Source organism: Bufo bufo, chromosome 5, assembly GCF_905171765.1.
Source record: "Bufo bufo chromosome 5, aBufBuf1.1, whole genome shotgun sequence".
NCBI lineage: Eukaryota > Metazoa > Chordata > Amphibia > Anura > Bufonidae > Bufo > Bufo bufo.
This window is the reverse complement of record NC_053393.1, coordinates 123,204,172-123,222,257: the sequence shown is the minus strand read 5'-3', so window position 1 is coordinate 123,222,257 and position 18,086 is coordinate 123,204,172. Positions and strand designations below refer to the sequence as shown.

Here is an 18,086-nt window from a genome sequence, read left to right as displayed (position 1 = left end):
ATATAACTGGAAACTCTGGCTTTCTGTGGTTATGATTAACCTTAACCCTCCAGTTTATGGAAAGGTCTGTGCAAAAGTAAACCCACATGTAAATAGAGTATGTCTCCTTGTTTTTACGCGACACTTTGAGTAATATTTAGTAACATTAGGCCTTTCCCAGATTCCCAGGAAAATGTATTTTCAGTAGGAAATAATGAGGATTTTCCTAGAAGTAGAGAGGAGGTTCTCCTCACCAGAAGTGATTTAATCAAGTGCTTGGATAGTGCAGCAACAAGCTGCTTATATTTACTTGGTTCCTTTGCATAATATTCATTGCTTATTTAACACCTTTTCTATGTGCCAATATTAATATGATTTTTCAAAGTTTTGTAGCCCCGAGTCCTAGTCCCCTATATAAGTGGGCTGTGTTCCCATGTAATGGTTGCAGTGCAGTCAAAAATACAATGAAGAACCAGCATGTGCTTTTTGCCACTGTTTTTGATGTGGTTGCGGTTTTTAAAGGTGAAATATTATGTAACATGTTCACCTGTCAAAACTGCAGTCCCATCGAAAACCGCTGTAAAAGCGCCTAAATTTCATCTATTCCGTTTTAACTACACCTCAAAAGCTACGTGTAAATATATTCAAGGGGTATTTGAATGGACATCTTTAGATGCATTTATTTTTTTTAAAAAGTGGTCTTTGGTGTAGTTTTTGTTTTGTGGTCAAAACTTCATATGTTAGATGAAATTCCATCAGTGTTTCATCCATGAAAAACCCATGGTTGGTCTGCGTGTCCGTTTGTTGCCCTTCCTGTGTCATCTGATGTGTGAACCACTGATGTGTGAACAAACAGATTAAAAGTCAATGGGTACATGTGCTCTCCATGAAGAACATGGATAGAACACGTCCGTGATTCACTGGTTTGTGAACAAGGCCTTAGGCATTTTTCCGTCCCCTTCTCCATAGGGTAAAACATTCTAATTACAAAATGCATGCGCTTTGCATTTTTATGCATTTTTTTTTTTTTTTTTTATGCCAGAAGTGAATTCAAATGAAAATAGAAAGTCATGCATTTGTTATCCATTCCTGGGTCAAAAAATCTCATAAAAATGTGTGAATCCAACTGGTCCCATTGACCCATGCAGGCAATCACTACTGTCATTACCTGTATAGCTGAACCCAGAGGAAACGTGGTGTCTCCGGTAAAGTCACTGTGAAGGCAGATTCTGTATTTCCACGGTGACCTATCTAGGATATATAAGCGACACGCATGATGAGTTGCCTGTGGTGATGGGTCAGCCATCTGTTGACGAGAAGAGCATGGTGGCATTATATTTTCTGACGTACGTTCATTTTGCGGTGATTCTTTACAAGGTCGTCATTCCTCTGCTCACATTGACGTCATTTCTGTTTTTGTTCTGAACGACATGGAAAGTGTAACGGAGGCCTTAGCTTTCAACAAGTTTCTTTGTTGACTTTAATGTCAGGTTATAGCTTTTAGGTTTCTTTCTATTATTTGTCATTATTTATCATGGAACACATTAAATAAATAGGAATGTTAATAGGAAATGTTCTCCACAATGTGTTTTTCTCAGTAAGTTTATTAGAAAAAAGTGTGAGTGTGCGCGGTGGTGTGCAATTTCCCATTTTTATTTTATTAAAGGGAACCTTTCCACTATGAAAATGCAATGTAAGCTACAGACAGCATGTTATAGAGCAGGAGGAGCTGAGCGGATTGATATATAGTGAATGGTGGTAAAAGATTCAGTAGAATTCAGTATTTTAATAATTTAAATCTCTGCTTATTCTGGGCTTTTTGAAGTCAAGGAGACGGCACTATCGGTGATTGTAGTCCTAATGGGAAGCCTGTCTATCACTGTCAGGACCGCCTCCTTGACGTCAAAGCCCAGAAAGCAGATAATGGGATAGAGAAGGCGCTAATGGGTAAGTAAATTCAACAAAACAAATTTCTAATAAAAGAAATGGTTTGCTCACCTATTGCTGTTGCATCAATTGGATGCAACTGCAATGGAGATCGAGTATAGATAAGAGATGGTTGGTGCAGCCAAGATTCGTCCTAACGCCTTGGGCAGGAGTCACCCTGCCACTAGGGTAGTAAAATTGAAGAGAGTACGCTGAACCTTAAGTGGAGCATGTGGACTGCTGGGGGCGCACGAAACAACCGATCAAGGACAGTATTTAAGTTTCAGTAATGTTCCATTTAAATGGAACATTACTGAAACTTAAATACTGTCCTTGATCGGTTGTTTCGTGCGCCCCCAGCAGTCCACACGCTCCACTTAAGGTTCAGCATACTCTCTTCAAAGCCCAGAAAGAGCAGAGATTTAAATAAATGAAATATAAGTTTTAATGAATATTTTCCCACAAAACTATCCATCAATCTGCTCAGCTCCTCCTGCTCTATAACATGCTGAATCACTGCGAAAGGTGCACCACAATGATATGCAACTGCTCTATAACATGCTGCCTGCGGATCAGACACCACAGGACAAGTTCACTTTTAGGCTGAGTTCACATCACTGTTTAGCTTTCCGTTTTTCACTTAGCCATCAGAAGATCCATTATTTTGAGCAATCAGGTATGATCAATCTGTGTCACTTCTGTCAGAGATCAGTTATTTTTGCACGCAGCACTTTTTCTCCCGTCAAAAATAACTGATCTCTGAGGAAGTGACACAAACTGATCATAACTGATGCTCAGAAAAAGATGGAGCAGCTATTTTTAGTGCAAACTGATGCTGCTTGAGCGCAACTGTTGCTCAAAATAACAGATCCGTTTTTTTTCTTCATTTTTCTGTTCTTCTGACCAGAAGAACAGAAAACAAAACTGTGATGTGAACTCGACCTAACTGGAGTTTGCTTTTTTGCAGTTTCTTTTTTTTCCCTGTAGGTAGAATAATGGATTTATGGTGGAATATGAAGGGTGTTTTTAGTGTTGGGTTGTGTATATGCAGATTTATGCACATAGTCCTTTGCAGGTCATCTTCTCCATTGCTTGGTTTACTATTGATAGAGTTCAGGACTGAATGAAGTCGGCAAATCCCTTCTTATCCATTTCTTTAGTCTTTCACGGGCTGCCTTTGTAGCAGTCGAGAGAATGCGCTGTAAAATTCAGTTTCGTTTTGCTGCTGAGCCATGACTCTTTCTAATGTACGCAGGCTTGACAGCATCTTTCCAGGAATTTTCTTACTTGCGTACACTTTGGCTTCCTTCAGATTCATTCATCTCCAGTTAAAAACCGCTCCGGAGAAAGTGCAGACTCAGTCCTTCAACATCTCTTAAATGAATGTCTTAACTGGTATCTTAACCGCCGCGGCGAGAGCTTTGTATCAAATCCGACTCAATCAGGCACTCGCTGATGTCTTAAGTGCGAACACGAAAGCAATATAAATTGTCGACCACAAGCGTTTTGTAGTCCGTGGTTTAGCTTCCTCTCAGCACACAAGCGCACACCCTGTAGAAGCCAATTGTAAAAATGCAGTAGGACCGTCTTCAGCCAGCCAAAAATAATACATTTGGCATTAGGGAGTGCAGTTGCTAATTGGCTGCTGCCTGAGAAAATGGTACGCTTGGCGTCTACTTAACGCTGTGGGTTTGGCAGCCGGCCAGGTACAGGGTCAGGCTGTTGTGAATGAAAACGGCGTGTGGTGAGGGAGGAGTTAAAAATGATTCATGTCTCAGATATGACAATGCAGAAATTGGACAGCTGTGTTTTTTTTCCTCCGAAACATTTGCTTTTTATTCCTAAGGATTTAATGGGTAATATCAGACCGGCCTGTATACGCCACGTGATGAACATTACTGTGTCTGAGCGTAAGACCCCAGAGTGCGGAGTCTGCCGCCCAGATGACTACAAATACTTTTATCCCGGCAGACAGACTTAGGACTCGCTGCCTGCATTCCACATTACAAGTCTTCCCGTGCCTTCAGTCATTCACTGCTTTTCTCCTCTTCTAGCTGGAGTCCGGGGAAGAAGTAGAAGTTGAAGAATTCTACGTGAAGTATAAGAACTTGTAAGTATTTTTTGCAGTTTGCTTCGTACTTTTATTATTCTTTTTTGTTAATCAAGATCTCAAGGAGGGAAGTTTCAAGTCAAGACTTTCACTCGTTTTGGGCTAAAAATAATTTTTTTAAAAAGTTTCACACACAATAAACACTTATTCAAAGGGAATGTGTCATCAGAAAATGACCTATTGTTTAAATCGCGTTTTTATGTTTAACATAATTTTAAAGAACTTTTTATTTTGTCATTTTCAATTTTCCAAGTCCATATCTATATTTATTTAAAAAAAAAAATAACATCCTGAGGTTTTTGCACTGGCCACTAAGCCTAATAGGCCCCACTTCTTGCTCTGTACAGATCACTTCACTTTACTGCAGTTATCTGCTTATCTGTCAATCTAATCCTGCCTGTAATGATATCACCTCTGTGTACAGATAAGACAGGATCCACCATACACGATCCCTCCTGACCTCTGCACGGGTCACAGAACATGCCCAGAACACACTCCCATAGAAGTCACTGAGGTCCCCTCCTGACCATTGTGTCTATGGACCATGGAGCTGCTGTAAAGCAGTACTCTTAATGCATTCTAAATGCTGTGAAGAACAGCTCAGGCAAGATGGCCACCCCCATAATCGTGGTCATGGAATAAGAGATTGTCTGTATTCCTTCGGGGCATGGTTTCGGCCATTCTTTTTTGTGCCATTCATCTGTTGTTCCTACAAGACCGTTATGAAAGAATTGCCTGCAATAAAGGTCCAGCTGGATTTTACCAGTTGGGAGTGTGTCGCTGCACATCTTGCAAATCTGGTTGAATAGTGTCAGACTGCGTAGTGGCACACCCTCAACTGGTAACGCCCAGTTGGACATTTTATTCATATAATTCTAGTAGGCATAATAGAGGAAGTGCACAACAATTTTATAAGAATAGATGATCAAAGTCTTATTAGATGAGGAATGTAAGTTATAAAAACATAAATGTCAGGAGAGGCGACAGGTCATTTTTTATGTAAACAAGAATGTTCTTTCACTGACTGCAAGCACAGATCTTAGCTATGTGAAAGCTGTAGTGTCATGGCCACGTTCATCACGCGTTCATCTTCTTTCCTTAGTTCATATTTGCACTGCCAATGGGCCACCTTGGAGGAGCTTGAGAAAGACAAGAGGATTCAACAGAAAATTAAGCGTTTTCGATCCAAGCAATGCCAGAACAAGTTCCTCTCGGAGGTAAGAGGCGCGGCTGGTGTCGGTACATACATGTATGTATGCGCTTGTTTACGAGCTGGTGTCTTCGTGTGATTGCATCACTCACGTTTGAGGTTTCCTTGTGACAAACAGGAAGAAGGTTGGCTTCCTGTCGGTGTATAGTGACTTGTGTCCCATGGATAAGTGAGGGATGTCCTCATCTCTTGATTGACAGCTCCCCCCCCCCCCCCCCCCCCCCCTTCCCAAGAAAGATTGTGGACGGTTTCACCTAATTTGTAAATGGTTTACAGCGGAACCTCAGCCCTAAGGAATAACGGGGGACTTCTGTGTAATTATTTTCCATGTGCAGGTGTTTACGAAGCCGCCGTTACCGCATTAGATTCCTATTTATTTGCAGTCTACGCTGAATGTTTTGAGGAAAATCAATGCTCGTCTGATCGATCCTGTTTGATTTCAGTGCTCTTAAGGGCTGAATTATTTCCCAGCGCACCTTCTTAAAGGGTTTAGCCTGTTTCTTTGGAAAGTTCTCTGGCCAAACGCGTCTAAGACGTCTTCTCTCATTTCTTGTCAAATGTTACTGATGGGCAGAGGAAAATGACATGATTCTCGATCTGGCTTTGGGAGATAAGAGTTTCTTGTGAGGTCTGCAGCAATGTTTAAGGAAGAACTGAACTATTTTATTACTTTTTTAGGTATCAGGGAATGTGTCATCAGAAAATGACCTATTTACACTGTCGGGACCAGGCATGCGCCGTACACTGTCCACGTTAGGCAGCTGCATCAGTGAACTGACTGCGCATGTCTGGGCCCGACAGTGACGCGAGCTGGCACAGGATTTCAGGGAGCCGAGTCTGTGACATGAGGGCACTGGGCTGGCTTAGTGTGAAAAATGGGGGTGGGAGAGCGATAACTGCATTCTCCGGAGGACATGGGCACTTGCATTCGGGGAGGAATGCCCCTGGGCACTTGCAACTCATTTGCATACATCTTCAAATGTCATTTATTCAACATCAAATACACAGAAATAAGAAACAGTGGTACGATCTGTTAACGGTTTGTCCCCTGCAGGGCAGTGATAACAGTTTAATATGTGTAAAGTAGGTGACAGACTCTCTTTAATATTGTGTAAATAATTTATTAATGTTCATATAAATTTAGATATTTTCATCATAAATATTTTTTCTATGCCCTTATTTATAAAAAAAAATTGTTGATAAGCACAGTGTTCTAGTGCTGATAGAAAATCAGTTCTTACTTTCCCTGTGTTCTCTCCTGTCCTTATACTATAAACAGTGATAAGCAGGATGTTCTAGTGGTGATAGAAAATCAGTTTTCACCTCTTGCCTTTTATAGTATAAATGGTGATAAGCAGAGTATTCTAGTGGTGATAGATAATCAGTTCTTACCTCTCCTGTGTTCCCTCCTGTCCTTATACTATAAAAAGTAATAAGCAGGGTGTTCTAGTTATGATCAGTTCTCATCTCTCCTGTGTTCTTTCCTGTCCGTTATACTAGGTATATTCATGCTTTTTCAAGGCCCTTCGTTACAGTTCCCGACACTATGATGCACATGCTCAGTAGTGAAGTTCAGAGGAGGACGTTCACCAGCTGCAGTCATCTCAGAACTGATAGTCAGAACAGGAGGACAGCATTAACTGGTTGTCCAGGAACAAGTAGCTTTTCACAGGCGCCTACCTCTGCTATGGAAAGTACCATACTTGCCTACTTTCCGCTGCTCTGGTCCTGTTTGCAGGGTCCCGTGCATCCATCTTCCGATCCTTGGCTTGTTTAATTAGTTCCCGGCACAGGCATCATCATCTGCTCCGCTGCTGCCAATAACTGGCTTCACCAGTGATGTCTCTCGTGGACACCAGTCATTGGCTGCAGCAGAGCTGATGATCATGCCAGAGAGGAAGTAAAGAAGCTGTGGACCAGAAGATAAACACACGGGAGCCAGTGCGCAGGACCGGAGCAGATAGCAGGTAAGTACGAATGTTTCCATAGTGGAGCCAGGCCGCAGGCTCCTGTGAAAAGTACACTGCTCAAAAAAATAAAGGGAACACAAAAATAACACATCCTAGATCTGAATTAATTAAATATTCTTCTGAAATACTTTGTTCTTTACATAGTTGAATGTGCTGACAACAAAATCACACAAAAATAAAAAAATGGAAATCAAATTTGAAACCCATGGAGGTCTGGATTTGGAGTCACACTCAAAATTAAAGTGGAAAAACACACTACAGGCTGATCCAACTTTGATGTAATGTCCTTAAAACAAGTCAAAATGAGGCTCAGTAGTGTGTGTGGCCTCCACATGCCTGTATGACCTCCCTACAACGCCTGTGCATGCTCCTGATGAGGTGGCGGACGGTCTCCTGAGGGATCTCCTCCCAGACCTGGATTAAAGCATCTGCCAACTCCTGGACAGTCTGTGGTGCAACATGACGTTAGTGGATAGAGCGAGACATGATGTCCCAGATGTGCTCAATTGGATTCAGGTCTGGGGAACGGGCGGGCCAGTCCATAGCATCAATGCCTTCGTCTTGCAGGAACTGCTGACACACTCCAGCCACATGAGGTCTAGCATTGTCTTGCATTAGGAGGAACCCAGGGCCAACTGCACCAGCATATGGTCTCACAAGGGGTCTGAGGATCTCATCTCGGTACCTAATGGCAGTCAGGCTACCTCTGGCGAGCACATGGAGGGCTGTGAGGCCCTCCAAAGAAATGCCACCCCACACCATTACTGACCCAATGCCAAACCAGTCATGCTGGAGGATGTTGCAGGCAGCAGAATGTTCTCCACGGCGTCTCAAGACTCTGTCACGTCTGTCACATGTGCTCAGTGTGAACCTGCTTTCATCTGTGAAGAGCACAGGGCGCCAGTGGCGAATTTGTCAATCTTGGTGTTCTCTGGCAAATGCCAAACGTCCTGCACAGTGTTGGGCTGTAAGCACAACCCCCACCTGTGGACGTCAGGCCCTCATATCACCCTCATGGAGTCTGTTTCTGACCATTTGAGCAGACACATGCACATTTGTGGCCTGCTGGAGGTCATTTTGCAGGGCTCTGGCAGTGCTCCTCCTGTTCCTCCTTGCACAAAGGCGGAGGTAGCGGTCCTGCTGCTGGGTTGTTGCCCTCCTACGGCCTCCTCCACGTCTCCTGATGTACTGGCCTGTCTCCTGGTAGCGCCTCCATGCTCTGGACACTACGCTGACAGACACAGCAAACCTTCTTGCCACAGCTCGCATTGATGTGCCATCCTGGATAAGCTGCACTACCTGAGCCACTTGTGTGGGTTGTAGACTCCGTCTCATGCTACCACTAGAGTTAAAGCACTGCCAGCATTCAAAAGTGACCAAAACATCAGCCAGGAAGCATAGGAACTGAGAAGTGGTCTGTGGTCACCACCTGCAGAACCACTCCTTTATTGGGGGTGTCTTGCTAATTGCCTATAATTTCCACCTGTTGTCTATCCCATTTGCACAACAGCATGTGAAATTGATTGTCACTCAGTGTTGCTTCCTAAGTGGACAGTTTGATTTCACAGAAGTGTGATTCACTTGGAGTTACATTGTGTTGTTTAAGTGTTCCCTTTATTTTTTTGAGCAGTGTATATTCCCCGACAATCCCTTTATGGCAACACCGAATATAGCAGCTCCACTTTCTTTTATTCTCATTTAGACTTGCACAGGATTCTCTGCATTTCCAGAACATGCATATAGAGGTTTTCTAACCTTCTCTGAGGACAAATTCATAGATTTCTTAGTTATTAAGTATATAACAGTATTTTCCAGTTATTAAATGCATAGTGCATTGCATATTTACTTACAGGAATTTAGAGAATGTCAGGAATTTCACAAATTGTATTCCAATAAATATGGGTTATGTTCTTAGTATTCGGATTACTTACATGATAATAAAAAAAAAAGCCCAATGTTATCATTTTACTATAGGAATTTAGCCTCACCAGCTCCACAGCCCTGATTTAAAGAATAGGTCTTTTTCTCATGACACATTCCCTTTGAGTCTACCACCACATGGTGTGGATTTGCCACGGATTTCACTCCCTGCACTGCAAAAGGGAGCAAACCTCAATGGATATCCACAACATAAATTGACATGCTGTAGATTTAAAATCCATACCGCCGGTCGTTTTAGGCTTTTTTTTTTTTTTTCAGTGTGTGGATGAGATTTTTTAAATCTCATCAGCTTTGCTGGTACTGGGATATGCTGCACGTACATATACGCAGTGTATATATGTCCTGTGTGGACTTATTACCTGTAGAAATGTAGATGCATTATTTGCACTGTATTAGCATTGTATGAACCCAGCTTGGAAATTTGACATGGCAGTATAATCCATCTTGGCCATTTTGACCTACTGTGAAGACAATTGCCGCTTAGGCCTAGGCGCAGCTCGATCCCATTCAAGGATGGCCACTATCCAGTGGATGGCTCTGTGAGCTGCGGGGAGGCCGAAATGCGGCAGCCTCTTCCAACAGCTGATTGGTGGGGGTCCGACAACCGGGACCTACACCAATCAGATGCTGATGACCTATCCTGAGATAGGTCTTGAGCATACAACACTTGGACAGCCCCATTTAAAAACCTTGCACCTAATAAATGACTGATCTGTAGAATATTAATTAATAGTGCACCCTCAATTACTGATGATTAATTTTTATTTGTCAGACAAGTCTTAGATGAGCATAAGGGTTAATATGGGTGTCTGCGTGAATTGGAGCCACTCATGCATATTCTGGTCATATCTCTCCAAGAGCTAATTATGCAGAGGATTGTGGCTGTCCTTCTCCGATTTGGACAATTACCCACATGGGACTAAGCTTCTGATCACCAATTTAATTTCACTTAGATCTGTATGCAGAGCTAGAGCAAGGGTCAGACGGATGAAAGTCTGCAATGTTTCCCTCTTGGTCTGCCCAAGACGTATAATACTCAAGTTTAGTAATGTAATAGGCCGGGCCTTTAAAAATACAAGGGTTTTTTTTTGCGGGAGAAAAATCTAAAATTAGCCCAGCAGTTTCCATGCTGTCAGAAGCCTTCAGGCCTGTCTGTTATCCTGAATGAATTAACTGCTGTTAAAAAATAATCTTTTTTTTTTTTTTACGATTTTAATATTTTTCTCCAGAATGTGTTTATAGGAGGTGCATATGAAGACCTGGTGGGTTTATTAAGCAAAATGTGCCATACTTCTGGCTTATTGTGTGGCCAAAAAAAAAAAAAAAAACATGCCGGGTGCCAAGTTCTTTGTTTTAGAAATGTTTTTCACCTCGCGAAACCGTTTTGAAAAGGGGATAATGGCGAAGCCAAATCTTAAAATGTTCCAGACATATTAATGGCGGTAACCATACTTTAGGTGCAAAGTACTGGCCTGAAGGAAGACAACCAAGTGAAAAGTGTCCAACATGGTGCAGGATGCGCCAAAACCATCACACAGCGCGAGACGACGTGATAAATTTGGTGTTTCATCTTGCTGTCTTGTCTAGTTTTAAGCAAAATTTAAGATGTAAGAATATTTGATGTGGAGATGGAGGTATTTAAAGGGCATCTGTCAGCAGATTTGTACCTATGACACCGGCTGACCTGCTGTATGTGGACTTGGCAGCTGAAGGCATCTGTGTTGGTCCCATGTTCATATGTGTCCACACTGCTGAGAAATATAATGTTTTATTATATGCAAATGAGCCCCTAGGAGCAACAGGGGCGTTGCCATTACACCTAGAGGCTCCGCTCTTTCTGCATCTGCTACAGTCTACGTTTTGACATTCACATTTGCACTGCCTGACCCTGTCCATCAAAGCGGAGAGGGCATGGCAGTTTCTGAGCACAGAATCTCTACGATTAAGGACAACGCCCCCGTTGCTCCCAGAGACTCATTTGCATATATTAAAAGATCATTTTTCTCAGCAATGTGGACACATATGAACATGGGACCAACACAGATGCCTTCAGCTGCCAAGTGCACATGTAACGGATCAGCTGGTGTCATAGGTACAAATCTGCTGACAGATGCCCTTTAAAGGGATTGTGCCCATAATGAATGCCTTCTATTACTAGAGTTACAGAAAATTTAAAGATGCCCTGTTGGCTTTCCTGACATGTTGTTTTATGGTTCCTGCAAGTATTTATTAAAACAATACTCGCTTCCTTTCTTAGAACACCAGCTTGTGATTTTCCTCTATTATTCCTCCTGGAAATGTATGAAATAAATGGTGCACAGTCTGATCTTGTCCCATCTGTGCTCAAAGTGTTTGAGGACGCACCCTATTGACAAGGCGGTATGGTGGTGCCTGGTGGTCAATTTATACATGCATTTCGAGGAGGAATAACAGGAACATCACAGCGCAGCGTTCTAGGAAAAGATGCTCCAGAATGATCGTTTCATTCTGAATTTCCAAAAACGGACCTAAGCAAGCTGATGCATCCTCTTTAAAGGGGCTTTAGTGGGGTTATTGTTTTATAACTGAAGACGGTCAAATTAGGCTACTTTCACTCTAGCCTGTCTATTTTCCGGTATTGAGATCCGTCATAAGGTCTCAATACTGGAAAAAAATCCTTCCGTTTTGTCCCCTTTCATTGTCAATGGGGACAAAACGTAACTGAACAGAACGGAGTGCTCCAAAATGCATTCTGTTCCGTTCTCATACCGCATGCCGCGGTTTGCTTTCTGTCCTGGGATGCGGAGCAAGACTGATCCGTCATGACCCACAATGCAAGTCAATGGGGACTGATCCATTTTCTCTGACACAATAGAAAATGGATCCGTCCCCCACTGACAAGTGTCTTATTTTTTTCTAAGCTGGCAGGAGAGGGGTTAACCTAACACTAGCACTTAAGCGGCGCTCTTGCGAGCTGTAGTTTTCGAGAAACGGTGTTAGCTATAAGCCCTTTTCGATTGCTCATTAGTGAATTGTAATTTCACACTTCATTTAAAATATTCTTCAACTTTCTCCTGCTGTAAAAGGTTTCACACAGTAATTAAGAGGCCCGGTTAACAAAGTCTGAGGAGTCTCTTACCCTCACGGGGAGCAATCCTGCAGAATTGTAGTATTTCAATTAGCATGTTTGAGGCTGTTGAGTCGGATTTCCGTGTTTCTGTGACCCTATTGGCACAAATGCGTCCTTGGTGGAGAGAGGTTTTCCCTGAGGAGCCCTGGAAATAAGACGCTGATTTTCCTGTTTGTCAACAGATTGAAGATGATCTGTTTAATCCGGACTATGTGGAAGTTGATCGGCTACTTGACGTCTCCAACAGCACAGATGAGAAGGGAGAGGTAAGTGTTTTTTTGTTGACTTTTTTTAAATTTTTATTTTTTAAAGATCTAGATATACTTTAAAATATTCCTTGAAATCTTATAACCACATTATTGGTGTAAATGAGGAAATATAAGCGCATACACTTGGGGGGAGATTTATCAAAACGGGTTTAAAGTAGAACTGGCTTAGTCGCCCATAGCAACCAATCAGATTCCGCCTTTTGTTTTTCACAGCTCCTTTGGAAAATGAAAGGTCGAATCTGATTGGTTGCTATGGGCAACTAAGCCAGTTCTACTTTATACCCTTTTTGATCTCCCCCGTAGGATATCCTCAGAGCAGGATTGTATTAGACCTCTGCTACCAGTTACAGAATACAGAGGGGGGGGGTTTCAAGGGAATGTGTGCTTGTTTAAATCAAGGTTTTATATTACACAATTTTATTTTTTTAACAATTTGGTGATTATATCCCCCCCCCCCCAAAATTTCCATGTCGCCATATGTATATAAAATATCCAGTTATTGCATTGGCTCCTAAGCCTAATAATATGCCAGCAACTTTTGTTCTGTAGAGATCAGTTGTCAGTAGTCCTTTGATTGCCATCACAGGCAGGATTAGAATGACAGGTAACTCAGAATCCACCATGTCCCAGCACTGCTCCTGCCCCTCCCTGTACAATGACCTCTGTTCAGGTTACAGAGCTTGTCTAGAAAACTCTCCCATAGAAGTAAATGAGGTCCCCTCCTGACTATTGTGTATGGCCAGATGGCCGCCCCCATAATTATGTTCAGAAAATAGAAGTTAATCTGTTTTGATTTTCTGATTTTTAAGAAAGCAATGTGTCACTATCTGGTTTTAGTTGCAGGTGGCCCATTCCCCTTTAGGGTTGTGCTGGTGCTGATTATATTCTCTCGTAGCAGATATTTGCAGTCGGTAATGTCCCCTTGTGTCCTATCGGTTTGCAGGCCAATTTGTGACCCAGTCTGCCATCGTATCAGCCATATTGGTTATAGCTCTAAGGCAGGCATGCCCAACCTGTGGCCCTCCAGCTGTTGCAAAACTACAACTCCCAACATACCCTGATAGCTGTAGGCTGTCAGGGCATGCTGGCAGTTGTAGTTTTGCAACAGCTGGAGGGCAGCAGGTTGGGCATCCCTACTCTAAGGTATTGAACTTTACACAGTTTGAAGAGAACATTCTGAAATCCTCTAGAGCAGGGATCAGCAACCTGCGACACTCCAGCTGTTCCGAGACTACAATTCCCAGCATGCTCCATTCATTTCTATGAGAGTTCTGAGAGGAGAAGATCAAGAATGCATGCTGGGAGTTGTAGTTTCACAACAGCTGGAGTGCCGGAGGTTGCCTACCCCTGCTCTAAAGTTATCCTAAAAGGTCCAAGGCAATAGGAAAAATAATTGAGACAAATGATGAAATCCGAATAAAGGTTCCTCTGGATAATCAAAAAGGGACTTCTCCTTTTGAAAATGGAGCTGTCCAGAAGAAGAGAGCGGTCTATTATTTTTCCCGTAAATTCTAACAATCCCCCTGTTTCCCACCCCCGAAGCCCATGACTCATTACCTGGTGAAGTGGTGTTCCCTTGCCTACGAGGACAGTACATGGGAGCTGAAGCAGGACTTGGATCCAGCAAAGATTGAAGAATTCGAGAGACTCCAGAGCAGGGAGCCAAAAACCGAACGCGTGGTAAGAATTGGCACCGCCGAGCAGTGTTTTTATTTGAAAATAGCTCAGTTATGTGGTCTTTCGGAAAACCACTAATGGGATTTACTGCATTTTGAAACAGGAGCGACCTCCTGCCGACGAGTGGAAGAAATCGGAGAGTTCCAGGGAGTATAAAAACAATAACAGTCTCAGGGAATACCAGTTGGAGGGAGTGAACTGGCTGCTGTTCAATTGGTACAACACGTAAGTGTTTTTCCCACTCTCCTAGCGGTAGCTTTACTAAACTTTAATGGCTTTGTTTCATGGCACAGTTTAACCTTGCAGATTTTTATTGGCATCTCAGGACGAAGGTTTATACTCTATAAAAAAAAAAATGTGGAAAACCATATTTTACTGCGCTCAGATCCTTTACAGGCTCGGGCACTCTGGAAAATGTTTAGATGCTGCATTATTCCGATATATGGCGAGGTTAACCCCTGCCTGGATCTTTAGGGTCATGTTGATCAGCAGCTTCTTTGGGAATCTCCTAGTCTGTTAACAGGCACGTGATGGGAATGTTCTGCCGCGGACAGAAACACTGAATCATAGCAACACTACATCATCGCTGCTTTTACTCATACGTTGCTTATACTCCGCTCCAGCTGCTGAAAGATGAGGCATACTTTCCAAGCTGGAAGCAACGTTTAGCCGCCGTACAGTAATAAACTGGGCCATAATATACGTGCGGGGTATGACTGGTTCCTGGAACCAGGTCTCTTTCTTTGCTCTTACATATTTCTGGTCTGTGCCTTGCCTTTAACCCTTTTGGCTTCAGCGATGAGCATCATGGGAGACCCGGTTCAGCAACAGCTGGAGTCTTGAAACTTGGTGGCCAGCCCATGCAACGGAAATATTTTATGCCTTCAATACGAACGCAAACCTTGCATGGTTTACGACGGAAACTGTGCCCAAAATTGTCTCAGAGGGTGGCAGGCTATGTAGAACTGGATTCCAGCATATCCTAAATACGTGACTGCTAACCTCCGGCACTCCAACTGTTGTAAAACTACAACTCCCAGCATGCTCCATTCATTTCTATGAAGTTCTGAGAACAGCCAAGCAAGTGTGTACATCTTGGGAGTCGTAGTTTTACCACAGCTGGGGTGCCTACATGAAAGAGTACTACTCTGTTCCTCACTGTATGGGTTTGGCTTGACATGTGATCAGAATTTGCTGCCATACAATTTATGAACCCCAGTGTGCCAAAAAGGTGGCACGACAAATTAGCCAATTTTTGCGCAAACACCATTTGCGGTGCAACTTTTGGGGGTTTTATGCAACACTTGGCACTTTTCTTTACAGTTGGCAGGGGCTAGCAGGAAGGGCATAGCCTCCCGCGGTCCAGCTTATAATTTATGACGAGGTCTGCTCTTCTTAGGCCCCTTGCAGACGAGCGTTTGTCACGCTGCGAGTCCACAGCGCAGCTCCCGGCCTGACCTCCCAGCACTGACAGGGTCACCTAGCATTATATTGATTTATGATGCTATGTAACCCTTACGGTTCGGGAATGTATTGGATAACACTGGCAGCGTTATGTCAGTGTCATCTAATAAATTCCAGAACTGTAAGGGTTACATAGCATCATAAATCAATATAATGCTATGTGACCCCCGTCAGTGCCGGGAGGTCAGGCCGGGAGCTGCGCTGGGGACTCGCAGCGTGACAAACGCTTGTCTGCTTAGGGCCTTAATAAATTTGGCGGCTCTCGCTCAAGCTCAAAGGAGATGAAAACTTCCAAATGAAATGCCAATCTAGATCAATAAATCCCCCAACCCCAAGTCTGTGCATCACTTCATGTACTTGCGGTATGTGCAAGTGTTGTATGCGCATTGTCGCCTAGTACAATTTCATTTTTGCTTTCTTATCGTCAGACGGAACTGCATCTTGGCTGATGAAATGGGCTTGGGTAAAACCATCCAGTCGATCACCTTCCTGTACGAGATCTACTTAAAGGGTATCCACGGCCCATTCTTGGTCATTGCTCCACTCTCTACGATCCCAAATTGGGAGAGAGAATTTCGCACATGGACAGAGCTGAATGTGATTGTTTATCATGGAAGCCAAGCAAGCAGGAAAACCATACAAGTCTATGAAATGTACTTTAAAGATGCACAGGTGGGTCCCGAACACACGTTTTCTTTTAGATTTGATTTAAAAAGGTGTTGATTTTCATCGCTCACGTCGGCCTGTGTTTTCTTTCACCTTTTTGTACAATGTAACCCCATACATGGTTCCACTCTTCTACAGAAAGTTGAAAGGACATGGATAATGGTTTAAATTGTGTTCCGATCAACTGGTTTTGTCTGTGCAAGTCTACATAACGATGGATGAAAGCCATAAGAGATGCAACCTCGAGAGTAGATTATACTGCTCCCTAGACAACGGGGAGAGCTGTGGTGAAAAGAGCCACAATTGGTTCCCCAGAAAGAAGTAGGAACAAGGTCCTTGCTGTAGTAAATGAATGCCTTGGCCTTGTATATTTTTAGAAGGGCTGATTTATTACAAGGAACATGTGCTTGTATTTTTAGCGTTCCTCACTTGCTGTAGTCTCTGCTTAGTAGTCCTTGATGGGCACGTGTTTAACATTCCAGCTGTTCCCGAACTACAGCCGCCACCTTGCTCGGGCTCTTTATTGGATGCTTAGAGTTAATGGCAGCTGGAAAGTAGCAATTTGCTTGAAGCTGGCTTATCTGCAGCATCTAATTTTACTGCAGGTGGTTGGAAACCATACTTTAGAAATGATTCTTATATTCAAGATCGTCGGGCACCAGCTGTAAAGGAGTAGACCTGCCAGCGGTACCTGTGAAGAAAGCCATAGTTACCCGTTCCCCGCTGCTCCATTCCTGCTCCTTGGCTGTCAGACTCTCTTCACTGGACTTTTGGTCCATGTCCTTTAACTTCCGCATGGATGATGGGGTCACGTGCGCTGCTGCAATCAATGATTGGCCTCAGCATTGACCTGTCCCCAGATGGAACATGACCCAGCAGTGATGTCCCGCTTGGGGACGTGCCACAATTGGGGGAAAGCCAGAGACCCAGAACAGAGTGGCAGGGAGCAGGTGAGCGTGGATTTATCCACAGTTAATGCTGCCTATTATAAAAAAATAATAATAATGTAAAATCTGGAAGACACAACAACCCCTTTTAAGACATTGTCAACGTGTTTATTATTTCTGTGCAGTGTATTGGTAAAATATATAATTGTGAGGAACCTTCATAGAACTTTGTTCCTTCTGCCCACTCTTTCTGAAACCAGGGACGAGCAATAAAAAATGCCTACCGGTTCCATGCCATCATTACTACATTTGAAATGATTCTCACCGACTGCCCTGAGCTGAGAAACATTCACTGGCGTTGTGTAGTCATTGACGAGGCTCATCGGCTGAAGAACAGGAACTGCAAGCTTTTGGAAGGGCTAAAGATGATGGATTTGGTGAGTCGCTCACGCCGATATGGTGGCTGCTCCTTGGTCGGTGTTGCAATGTCTTGATGTCTATAGTTCTATTTTCTTATCTATAGCGCCATGTAACTCCTTAGTCCACCTTGGAATGCCTCTGTAGATGTTTCTGCTGCCTCCCCCTTTATACAAACGCATCTTGTAAGTGACAGGAGGTGCCACGTGTCGCTGCTGAATCAGCACTGCCGGCCTCTGAAGCTAAAGTTCTAACTAGCATCTGTTCTTGAAGTATTAGACTGGGAGAAATGTCTTTTTCCTACCATGTATTTGTGGATTTGGATTCGGGGCTGCATTGAGGGTTATAGCAGACAGAAGTAGATTGTGGCTGCCCAGCTATTAAAGTGTGCACCTCCCAGCTGGCGAGTAACATGTTTTCCACATCTAGTTTTCCTTTTTCAGTTGAAGGCTATATAACAT

The 18,086-nt window shown here is 43.2% G+C and overlaps 1 protein-coding gene across 3 annotated transcripts in view; it reads left to right on the top strand.

Annotated features, from left to right (window-relative positions):
- CHD7 (chromodomain helicase DNA binding protein 7) overlaps window positions 1-18,086 on the top strand; it is a 123,579-nt gene that overhangs the window by 75,718 nt on the left and 29,775 nt on the right. For all 3 annotated transcript variants that reach the window (XM_040431353.1, XM_040431352.1, XM_040431351.1), the window contains 7 exons: window positions 3,960-4,015; window positions 5,118-5,232; window positions 12,428-12,511; window positions 14,057-14,194; window positions 14,295-14,416; window positions 16,084-16,327; window positions 17,469-17,645. In XM_040431353.1, coding sequence (XP_040287287.1) covers window positions 3,960-4,015; window positions 5,118-5,232; window positions 12,428-12,511; window positions 14,057-14,194; window positions 14,295-14,416; window positions 16,084-16,327; window positions 17,469-17,645 — 936 coding nt within the window. The remainder of the gene's footprint in view (window positions 1-3,959; window positions 4,016-5,117; window positions 5,233-12,427; window positions 12,512-14,056; window positions 14,195-14,294; window positions 14,417-16,083; window positions 16,328-17,468; window positions 17,646-18,086) is intronic.